This window comes from Hypomesus nipponensis, chromosome 28, assembly GCF_054491055.1.
Source record: "Hypomesus nipponensis isolate SF chromosome 28, ASM5449105v1, whole genome shotgun sequence".
Lineage (NCBI taxonomy): Eukaryota > Metazoa > Chordata > Actinopteri > Osmeriformes > Osmeridae > Hypomesus > Hypomesus nipponensis.
In genome coordinates this window covers 3809209-3821312 of record NC_140388.1, presented here as the reverse complement: position 1 = coordinate 3821312, position 12104 = coordinate 3809209, and the positions used below count along the sequence as shown (strand labels likewise).

General features: G+C 48.0%; 1 protein-coding gene across 1 annotated transcript; it reads right to left on the bottom strand.

Annotated features, from left to right (window-relative positions):
• Nucleotides 1–754: 754 nt before the first annotated feature.
• LOC146219528 (uncharacterized) lies at nucleotides 755–4996 on the bottom strand. The gene is made up of 11 exons (XM_084695290.1): nucleotides 4878–4996; nucleotides 4542–4644; nucleotides 4320–4432; nucleotides 4075–4120; nucleotides 3803–3904; nucleotides 3079–3582; nucleotides 2861–2941; nucleotides 2485–2757; nucleotides 1129–1482; nucleotides 932–974; nucleotides 755–804 (listed from the first exon to the last, which is right to left on the bottom strand). The coding sequence occupies exons 1-11, from the start codon at nucleotides 4994–4996 to the stop codon at nucleotides 755–757; spliced, it is 1788 nt and encodes a 595-aa protein (XP_084551416.1).
• Nucleotides 4997–12104: the final 7108 nt, after the last annotated feature.

The window sequence follows — 12104 nt, the reverse complement described above, 5'->3', positions numbered from 1 at the left end:
GCTGATATCCACAATGTCGACAAAACAACAAACCTACCATGGAAGCGGGTCTTAATATCACCCGATCTTTCTTTCGACACAGGCACCCTGGTGTTCACATACAAGATGTACTTTGCCTAAAACCTGTAGTAGACCTCATGTTCTGTTCTGTTACCTCTGAGCTGTCTCAAGCCTCCTCCATGCTGTTTCTCTGTCTCCTGCCTCTGGCTCTCTTATGGAATGCTCTGCAGGGTTCTAAGGTGCTTGGGTTTGTGTGTCTTTTTCATTGAAGAATTGAACCACATGGAGAGTCTAAAAGGGCTTCTTGTCTTAACCCTCTGCTGCATTGTGCGCCGTGTTACAAAATGTTTACATTAAAATGATGCCACATTTGAACTTTAATGTTCAAATGTTTGAATGTTGTACTTCAATTGTTTGAACCCTAGTGTAGCAGAGACTATATATTTTCATTTTTATGTATATATTTTGTAAATATGTATATTTGTAAATCAAAATAATGAACACTGACAGACACACTATTTTCAGTAAATCCCCATAAATAAAAAGTCAACCACAAAAAAAGACATGGCTTCAAATGACATTTTATTTTGTGCTCAGGCTCTGTGATGAACACAGGTTCTGTCCAAGGGGTCCATATTGATGATATTGCCTGGTCCTCAGGTCCCTCTCACTGTTGGGGAGCCTCTCTAGTCCTCCTCTTCTGAGGAGGCAGAGCAGCAGGTAAAGAACTTCCTCATTCGACGGAGGAATCCTCTCATCCCCCCCTTATCTCCTCCCCTCCATCCTTCTCCTGCTGTCCGCCCACTGAGGAAGAAAACCTGCATTAACACTGTATCTGCATGTTCTCCACACAGCTTCCTGGTATATCTGAGAAGTGTGTATGTAGTAGAACGTGTGCATGTAGCTTCCTGGTAGCTGAGAAGGTACTCACCAATGCAACTCTCCTGTTCCACATCAGCTGGGACCTCACTGGTCTGTGAACAGACAATAGTAAGCATGTAAGACCATCAACTATACTGTAGAGCAATGGCATCAACTTCCAAACTGATGTATATTCATACCACATGTGCAATGGTAATATTCAGTCTGATGAAACGTGTCAACAAAAGAATGATGTAATGTTCACACCATGAGGAGTCTTGGAGCCTCCTGAGGGAAGAAACCATGGATGCTCAGCAGTGGCTCATCTTCTAGAAGCAACAGCATCTTGGCAGAAGCTCCATCCAGGGTCTTGCTGCTGGTGAGGCCAGCTTCCAGGGCCGGGGTTGTGGTGCCTCTGAGGCCAGCCTCTAGATCCAGGGTCTTGGTGCTGGTGAGGCCAGCCTCTAGATCCAGGGTCTTGGTGCTGGTGAGGCCAGCCTCTAGATCCAGGGTCTTGGTGCTGGTGAGGCCAGCTTCCAGGGCTATGGTCTTGCTGCTGGTGAGGCCAGCTTTCAGGGCCGGGGTTGTGGTGCTTGTGAGGCCAGCCTCTAGATCCAGGGTCTTGGTGCTGGTGAGGCCAGCGTCTAGATCCAGGGTCTTGGTGCTTGTGAGGCCAGCTTCAAGGGCCAGGGTCTTGGTGCTGATGAGGCCAGCTTCTAGGGCCAGGGTCTTGGTGCTGGTGAGGCCAGCTTCCAGGGCCAGGGTCTTGGTGCTGGTGAGGCCAGCTTCCAGGGCCGGGGTTGTGGTGCTTGTGAGGCCAGCCTCTAGATCCAGGGTCTTGGTGCTGGTGAGGCCAGCGTCTAGATCCAGGGTCTTGGTGCTTGTGAGGCCAGCTTCAAGGGCCAGGGTCTTGGTGCTGATGAGGCCAGCTTCTAGGGCCAGGGTCTTGGTGCTGGTGAGGCCAGCTTCCAGGGCCAGGGTCTTGGTGCTGGTGAGGCCAGCTTCCAGGGCCGGGGTTGTGGTGCCTCTGAGGCCAGCCTCTAGATCCAGGGTCTTGGTGCTGGTGAGGCCAGCCTCTAGAACCAGGGTCTTGGTGCTGGTGAGGCCAGCTTCCAGGGCCAGGGTCTTGCTGCTGGTGAGGCCAGCTTTCAGGCCCAGGGTCTTGGTGCTTGTGAGGCCAGCTTCAAGGGCCAGGGTCTTGGTGCTGATGAGGCCAGCTTCCAGGGCCAGGGTCTTGGTGCTGGTGAGGCCAGCCTCTAGATCCAGGGTCTTGGTGCTGGTGGTGCCAGCTTCTAAGGCCAAGGTTTTGGTGCTGGTGAGGCCAGCCTTTAGATCCAGGGTATTGGTGCTGGTGAGGCCAGCTTCCAGGGCCAGGGTCTTGCTGCTGGTGAGGCCAGCTTTCAGGCCCAGGGTCTTGGTGCTTGTGAGGCCAGCTTCAAGGGCCAGGGTCTTGGTGCTGATGAGGCCAGCTTCCAGGGCCAGGGTCTTGGTGCTGGTGAGGCCAGCCTCTAGATCCAGGGTCTTGGTGCTGGTGGTGCCAGCTTCTAAGGCCAAGGTTTTGGTGCTGGTGAGGCCAGCCTCTAGATCCAGGGTATTGGTGCTGGTGAGGCCAGCTTCCAGGGCCAGGGTCTTGGTGCTGGTGAGGCCAGCCTCTTGGGCCAGCTTTGAGGCCTTGCTTCTTTCCAGCTTCCCCTCAGCAGCATGAGCCTCAGCCTCCCTCAGGGTGAGGTCGAGTTCAGACTCAGCCAGAGAAGCTGCGGACAGCTGAGATGCAGTCAGATGTCTGGTCTGACTGGTCTTCATGTCACCTCCAGCACTGGCCAGGGCCTTGATGTCCTTCTGGTCCTGGATGATGGCCTTGATGGTGAGGCCTTTCTCCATTGAGGCAGACCAAGACTGGAGGGAGAATTAAGGTTGAGTTGTCATTGAAAACAATCTCCCATTTGGTCACGATTACACTGAACCCAAAGCCAACTATGAATCAATCTGCTTTCTTCACCTTTTCTGCCTGGGGATCAGTGGCCACGGTGATGCTCTCCTTGATGCTGAAGGAGCTCTCAGCACCTGGCTTGTTATGACCCTGTTGATAGACAGTTCAAACAGTGAGACTTAGTTTAAGAGCTAGTTTATGCCCATATGTTCTGGAGCTGTCGTGAGAGAAACGTGAAATGTGAGTGATTTTGACATCTATAAGCTACAGACTGAAAACACAATGACCTTGTTCCCCTTTGCCAACTCATCGACCACCTTCCTGGTTGCCTCCAGAGAATGCAGGTTGTAGCTGTCATTCAGCAGGCAGAAAGTAGTAGACTCCACCTCAAACCTGTCAAAGACAGCCTTCACCACATCCCGGGCCAGAGCTGAGGTGATGAACACAATCTTGTGCACCGGGACGTCCCCGTACGGAGCCAGGACAGAGGTGACGGTGTCCTTCAGCAGCCACCGGATCTCCTCCATGGCGGCCTTGGCCCTCAGCCCGTCTACGGAGGTCCAGGTGGTTCCTCCCTGTGTACCTCCACCCAGCAGGTGGCGGAAGGTGATGGTGACCAGCCTGGGGGTGAGCTCTCCAGTTTCCTGCAGGAGACTGGGAGCTCCGGGGACCTCAGAGGTGGAGTGAGAGGGCATCAGGCTGTGAGGAAGGCCAGAGAGCAGATGTCGGACCTCTGTCTCTACAGACGGTCTGAAAATCTTCATGCTCCGACGAAGTCCCTCCATGGTGACCTTCACCAGTGAAAAATAGAAGAGAGTTAGAGAGAGACAGAGACAGAGAGAGAAAGAGAGAGAGATAGAGAGAAAGAGAGAAAGAGACAGCGCGAGGAAAGAGAGAGAGAGGGAGGGAGGGAAAGAGAGAGAGAGAGGGAGTTTTCAGTCAGGGAAATAAAGGAAATCCTTTGTTCCAGAATGTGAAGTACTGTACTCTACACCAGGTTGTTGTCCATACCTTTCTGCCAAACAGCCCAGAGAGACGACACTCCTTCTCGGTCTCTCTAAGAATCTCCTGCTGGATCTTCAGAAGCTGGTCGCGTCTCTTCATATACCAGACCTGAGTACAGAAACACCATCAAAAGATCAATTCTGTGCAATCACACACTAACACCTTGAATACATTAATGTAACTTGCACTGTTACTGTCTTCAATATAGAGACCGTAATACGAGTCTTTGGTTCTCTGGGAGTTTGTACTGCGAACAAGGTCCACTATGAAGCTCTTACCCTTATGGCAGTCAGCTGTCGCAAGTCTTGATTGCAGGCCCGACACCTTCAAAATAGAAGAAATAAAGAGCAAACCATCACTTTTTGAATGACAATTGTTCTTTCTCTCTCTCCCTCCCTCTCTTTCTCTCTCTCTCTCTCTATCTCTCTCATACACACACATTCACACACAACAATCACATATACACATATGTGCACAGACATGTATTTTGTAACTCCCGAGAGAAAGACTAAGCCTGTCTCACTTGCTGATGAAACATTCTTCCCCAAAGAGCCACTTGGTGATGTCCTTCAGAGTAACAGAGGATGGAACCGCTCCTTGCTCCAGTAAGGACATGAACTGCCTCATGGTTGTTCTCTGGGAGACAATTGTGTCAATGTCTATGCCAGTCATCATATATAATGCCACTGTCGTGAAGCACAGTGATACTGTTGCATTTGGTTCTGGTTTATCACCAAAATCTTACCTCATCCAGACATTCTGGTGGTGTCAAAAAGTTATACAGCTCAGTGAACTTCACAGGAGCATGTGGATCAATGGTGGGAAGTTCCCAATTCATGGCTGCAGGTCTGTGTGGAGAGAAACGTGTATCAAGACTACAGGGAGTAACATTGGCATGCAGGTTTGGTAATGTTATGTTTTTATATCTAATTATTTGTGTTGAAATATGGTTTTTGAGGACAAAAAAACACACTGGTCTCCTGTTGAGACACCAAAAGTCATGAATAGGCCTATACAGTTTGAACATAGTACATTGTTTTGTACATACTGTAGGCAATAACCTTCTTAGGCGTTAACTTACCTCGCAGTGAATGAGGAATTTGTTGGTCTGTCTTTCGTTTTTTGTGTAATTGTAATTGTAAAGAGGCAGTGCTTGTCTTGTGTTGATGATTTCTGCTGTGTTTGGTACATCATATTCATGGTAACTTTAGAATGGAATATTCGACACTGTGATTCATTCATTGTGACAATGGTTTGGAATTCCATCAAACGTGTTTGATCTTCTTGGGATTGTCATGGATACAAATAAATAAAACATTTTAGCACCCTAATAGTCGTTGATCTTGTATTGAGTTAATGTTAAAAATCACAATATTTACCAAGATCTTTTGAATTCTTATTGCTATTCAAAAATATGCATGTCACAATAATCGCTATTCCAACAAAATGTACATTATGTAAATGATCATCAGATTTTACTGCTCACTAAACTGTCATCCATCATGGGGAATCAAACATAGGTTTTAACAAATTAAATGTGACAAAAGACTTTTGGTGTGATAGATTGATTTTGTTGTTGATATATTTTATTTTGAAATCTGATCAAGAAGTTCAATAGGTATTAAAAACAGTCAAAGGGGCATAAAATGGAAATTCATTAATAAACAGTGTTAATATATGATCGACTTGTTGAGCCTTTGAGAGCTGGGATTGTTTAGTTATGCCTGCAGAAGCCGGTAGGGGGAGCTTTCGGCCAGGATGCCTCATTCTCAATGAAGCTGCCAGAAGAAATGCAGCGTGTCCAAGCGTCTTTATTGATATCTCCTGTTTTCAGGTACAACATGAGTATTTGTGCTCTTGAACTTTAGAATATGTTTAATAAATTGTTTTATTTGTGTTTTATTAACATGCCAATGTGTGTGATAAAGAGGGGGGGGTCTAACTCACTGTGAGTGATAAAGAGGGGTGTTGGTAGGGGGGGGGGGGTCTCACTCACTGTGAGTGAAAAAGAGGGGTGTTGGGAGGGGGGGTCTGACTGCAGCACTCAGTGACTCCTCCAGGCTCCTGCACTGTGTTGTGTCTATCTGATGACTCTAAGAGCGTGGAGGGTGGTGTCGTCACTCAGGGACTCCCTCAGTTTAAGGAGGTGGGCAGCATCACCACTCTCAGTCAGGTATCTGCACCCCAGTCCTGGTAGCCAATCACAGCACTTCTCTCCAGTTGTCAGACATGTCTCCCCTCCTCTCCTGTGGCTGTGTCTCTGGGCTTCTCTCCAGTGGCCCTGGTCCCAAGTGGCCCCAGCTGGGGAGCTCAGTGGTGCTAATCAGGGAACGAGCTGGGAGAGCTTGGAGAGGAGTGCAGCAGGGGTGCTGTCCATGGTGCTGCTGTCTGATGGCAGGTCACTTCCTGCTGTAGAGACCAGGACTGCTGTCTGATGGCAGGTCACTTCCTGCTGTAGAGACCAGGGGTCTCATTTATAAAGCTTGCGTACGCACAAAACGGGGCTGAAAATGTGTGTACGACACTTTCCACGCAAAGGTTGTGATTTATAAAAAACAAACTTTACGGGAGAATGTGCCGTCCTCCACGCAAACTATGACCCTCCTGTAGGCCTACGCACATTTTGGAGACAGTTGGAATTGGCGACGCAGATGACCGTACTGTAGTCAGACTGCATGAAGTAAAAGTGGGAAAAACGATTCTACTCGTAATATTTAGATATTTGGTTTTCATCATACACGTTTTTTTCATTCAATTTCATGATTATCATGAAGATTACATCCAGCAGTATTATTTGAGCTTGTACTGAGTGATAATTGTTCCATAAACACCTTGTACAATCAACTCAAATTTTAAATCAAAATTCAGCGCTGTCTCACCATCATATTGTCCACTACCGGACTGCAGGAGGGGGAAATGCCTGACTGCATGAAATGCAGATAACATCACATATCCTACCTTTAAATAACTGCAGAATACATTGTATAACTAAATATGTGTCTTTAATACTGTACATATATCATATGTCAAAAACTGGAAATACAATGTTAAGCTCCCGTGCAATCGCTAAACTTCACGTCCTTGTTATCAGTCCAGACTTTAATAGATTACTATTCATAACAAAACGCTTTTGTTTTCAAATTGTATCTCGATTCGCGGAATCACTGGCACAGTTGACGCCACTCGCACAGTTTTTTAAATTGGTGATCTACCGGCCACCACATTTTCAGAGTTTTTGGGCTCCACCAATAGGATAACAGTGTCTGACAAGTTGTCATGCGCCATGATTCACCGTAAAGAACAATCGCATGCCAGGGTCAGGATGAGATACTAGATTAGCATGAGGTGCTTTGCATTGACTATTTATGGTTAAAAATGGGCTTGTTCAGGGCGGGGTACAATGCTGATTCACGTACGCACACTTGTGGGTAATCTGTGATTTATAAAGGGAACATTGCGTACAGGTGTGCGTACGCACGGTTTTATAAATCTGAATTTTCATATGCCATTTTAGGCTTTTGGGCGTACGTACACTTTTAGTAAGAATCCTACGCACAGTTTTATAAATGAGACCCCAGGGCTGCTGGCCAGGTGGTGAGATTGCTCCAGCTCATCTCCACCTCCAGCCTCCTCTCCCTGCCCCTCCTCTCCTCATCCACACCTCCTCCAGCTCACCTCCACCTCCAGCCTCCTCTCCCTGCCCCTCCTCTCCTCATCCACACCTCCTCCAGCTCACCTCCACCTCCAGCCTCCTCTCCCTGCCCCTCCTCTCCTCATCCACACCTCCTCCAGCTCACCTCCACCTCCAGCCTCCTCTCCCTGCCCCTCCTCTCCTCATCCACACCTCCTCCAGCTCACCTCCAGCCTCCAACCTCCAACCTCCTCTCCCTGCCCCTCCTCTTTTCATCCTCTACTTTCCTGTCCTCTCTCCTGTCCTCTACCATTATGTGTTTTCTAGGGCAAATGATGAGAAGTGCTAGTTTGCTGTACTATTTACTTGATCATTTTGGTGACAGGAGGGGACACGCCCCTGCTGGTGTCCACGCTGGTGACAGGAGGGGACACGCCCCTGCCCCGTATCAAAACACCCCACAGCGCTAGAGGTCAAAAAGGTCTTGAGCAGTCTTCAGTGTGGAGGCCGCTAGGAACTGGAGCGCTACTGAAGCCGAGCGCATACGTTGGTCCCTGTTACCTCATTTTGGAGTTGGATTTTTTGCAGAACATATTCATATTATTTACCTTTCACTAAATACATTTTCAGATCTCACTGTAGCAGGATTCAAGACGCTGAAAGATGCAAAACCACCGTCTGGTATTGATAAAACCTGGTCTGGCCCTAGACTAACTTTTAGTTACGGAGGGAGGGATGTGCGATGTGTTCAAGTTGAAAGGAGACAGATGTGCCACTCTGCTCCCAGCCTCCACCAACATGTCCACCATCATTCAAAACCTGGAAACGCCAAAACATTCAGTGAATCCCCCAAGATGATGGGTGGAGGGGAAATAGGTTCATGGTTAAGGGGTACATTTGGAGATCTGGGAGGTCAAATGATTTCCTTCCTCACTCCAGTGTCTGCTGTCATAGTAACTTCCCGTTGCTGTATGTTTGTGCTTCTGTTGTGCTGTGAAGCTCATGTGTAAACGCTGTACCAAGACAGCCTTGCCTGAGGCCTTGATGATGGTGATGCTCCCTAGAGAACAGACACAGACTCCTCCCAGTGTGTGTGTGGCCAGAGGGGGCTCCTACAACACCTGGACCCACCCCCCTTTTCTAGGGCAAGGCAGCACATACATACATCCTCTGTTATAGGGCAAGGCAGCACATACATACATCCTCTGTTATAGGGCAAGGCAGCACATACATACATCCTCTGTTATAGGGCAAGGCAGCACATACATACATCCTCTGTTATAGGGCAAGGCAGCACATACATACATCCTCTGTTATAGGGCAAGGCAGCACATACATACATCCTCTGTTAGAGGTTCTCCTGACTACTATTTGTAACCTCCGCTGACTACTGTTGTATGACCCTTTAAACAAGCACATGTTGTGATGTGATTCAGAGGATCCTCAAGAGGGGACTCGTTAAATGTATCTCCCAATACTGACACAGAGAGACTCCTTGTTTGTGGAGGTCCAGAGACCTCAAAGAGGGGAATGAAGAGGTCTGTCCTTAACCATTGATCAATTAACAAGAACTAATGATGACTTTACAGCTTTTATACTGTTTGGAATGCTCTGAATATAATAAACAATGTTTGATCAATACCCTGCTATGTTAAGCTCATAAGAACATAACCCTTGGTTATGTCCAGGAGAGAAATATGCTTATGTATGAATGATGTTGCTTTTATCATTGATAAACTGCTGTTTGCTTATGCCTGCATAGCCTTAAGTTAGTTCTTTCTAAGGTGCGACTAGGAAATTCCTGTGACACTACTGTAAGTCAGAGGTCACAATATTACCAAAGTGTATACTGCCATGCAACTATGAACGAGGAAAATAGGAGGAGCGTCAAGGCCATTTCTAGGAGCCCTATATCTAAAGACCTCAACACAAGCTATCTAGCATGCAGCGGCCTTTTTCTGTGCTTGCAAAGGCTGTTGATTATCCCCCCTGACGTTTCTTGTGAGAGTAAAACCCCCATATTGTGATACTATTTAACTGCCCTGATTCCTGTATTCATGGTCCAGTCTTCTGAGATAATCAACTTGAGTGTATCAGACCCCCTGCACCTTATAGATCTATAATAAATACGTTGATTGTTGTCTTGAATTTGTTGCTTGTTGATTCACTTCATTGACTTGGTACATTCACAGCAATTGGGTACTATCTAATACGTCTTCACCAGACACTGGGGGGGCAGTGGGAGTGAGGTGACTGTCTCTCAGATGGAGAGAGGGATGGAGAGAGAGACAGTGGGAGAGAGGTGAGTGTCTGTGCCCTAAAAGCCCAGGCCGACTGGACATAATGACTACAGACCCGTCGCCCTGACCTCTGTGGTAATGAAGTCTTTTGAGCGCCTGGTGCTGACACACCTTAAATCCATCACAGACCCTCTACTGGACCCCCTGCAGTTTGCCTACAGAGCCAACAGGTCTGTAGATGATGCAGTTAATATGGCCCTCCACTTCACCCTACAGCACCTGGACTCCCCAGCATCCTATGCCAGGATCCTGTTTGTGGACTTCAGCTCTGCCTTTAATACCATTCCCAGCTTAAGCAGTGCGTTAAGCTGGGAACACAAGTCTCTGATTCCCAGTCCATCAGCACTGGATCTCCCCAGGGCTGCGTCCTTTCTCCTCTACTCTTCTCCCTGTACACCAACAGCTGCACCTCCAGTCATCCGTCCGTGAAACTCCTGAAGTTTGCGGACGACACCACCCTCATTGGGCTCATTTCTGGTGGAGACGAGTCTGATTATAGGTGGGAAGCAGACAACCTGGTGACCTGGTGCAGCCAGAACAACCTAGAGCTCAATGCTCTCAAGACAGTGGAGATGGTTGTGGACTTCAGGAAGAACACAGCCCCACTCACCCCCATCACCCTGTGTGACTCCCCAGTCAACACTGTGGAGTCCTTCCGCTTCCTGGGCACTATCCTCTCCCAGGACCTCAAGTGGGAACTGAACATAAGCTCCCTCACCAAGAAAGCACAACTGAGGATGTACTTCCTGCGGCAGCTGAAGAAATTCAACCTGCCATAGACAATGATGGTGCACTTCTGCACAGCCATCATTGAGTCCATCCTCACCTCCTCCATCACCACCTGGTACGCTGCTGCCACTGCCAAGGACAAGAGCAGGCTGCAGCGTATCATCCGCACTGCAGAGAAGGTGATTGGCTGCAATCTGCCTTCCCTCGACGACCTGCACACCTCGAGGACCCTGAGACGGGCGAAGAAGATTGTGGCTGACTCCTCCCACCCTGGACATTCCCTGTTTCAGTCACTCCCCTCCGGCAGAAGGCTGCGGTCCATCAGGACCAAAACCTCACGCCACACAAACAGTTTCTTCCCTTCCGCTGTTGGCCTCCTCAACAGGAGCTCACACTGACTGTTTAAAAAACTTTTTACATTTTGCACTACATTCAATTACTGTAATATTTGTATTTTATATTGTATTTTATATTGTGAAGTGGCAACTTATATTTTTATTTTATTTTAACTGTATTACACTTAGTATTGCTAGTTTATGTATCCTTAGTATAGTTAGACCACATATTTAAATTTAACATTCCTATATTTTTACTGTATGCACCTTCCTGCCAAAGCAAATTCCTTGTCTGTGCAAACATTCATGGCGAATAAATCCCATTCTGATTCTGATTCTGATTCTGATTCTGATTCTGTCTCTCAGATGGAGAGAGGGATGGAGAGAGAGACAGTGGGAGAGAGGTGAGTGTCTCTCAGATGGAGAGAGGGATGGAGAGAGAGACAGTGGGAGAGAGGTGAGTGTCTCTCAGATGGAGAGAGGGATGGAGAGAGAGACAGTAGGAGAGAGGTGAGTGTCTCTCAGATGGAGAGAGGGATGGAGAGAGAGACAGTAGGAGAGAGGTGAGTGTCTCTCAGAAGGAGAGAGGGATGGAGAGAGAGACAGTGGGAGAGAGGTGAGTGTCTCTCAGATGGAGAGAGAGACAGTGGGAGAGAGGTGAGTGTCTCTCAGATGGAGAGAGGGATGGAGAGAGAGACAGTGGGAGAGAGGTGAGTGTCTCTCAGATGGAGAGAGGGATGGAGAGAGAGACAGTGGGAGAGAGGTGAGTGTCTCTCAGATGGAGAGAGGGATGGAGAGAGAGACAGTAGGAGAGAGGTGAGTGTCTCTCAGAAGGAGAGAGGGATGGAGAGAGAGACAGTGGGAGAGAGGTGAGTGTCTCTCAGATGGAGAGAGAGACAGTGGGAGAGAGGTGAGTGTCTCTCAGATGGAGAGAGGGATGGAGAGAGAGACAGTGGGAGAGAGGTGAGTGTCTCTCAGAGCAGCCAGGGAAGCAGGTCTGTGGAGGACTCTAAGGGAGGGCTGGACCCTGAGCTGGCCACAGTCACATCCACCACACCAGGCAGTGCAGCCTCAACTGAATGTGTTCAACAACAACCTGATATTGCTGTGGAGGTGGTCGCCATGCTAATGTTATCAGCACTAACCACACAACCAGAAATCTGCTTCAGGAGTTCTACTTTTGTCCAGTAGATGTCAGTCTAAGAGTGTGTATTACTTGTAGGCTGTCTTTAGTAAGTAACTGTTCTAGATCTAAAGCAAAGCTGCTTGAGAACACACTGAATCATCAGTTTAGGTGTCATAGACAGAACAGA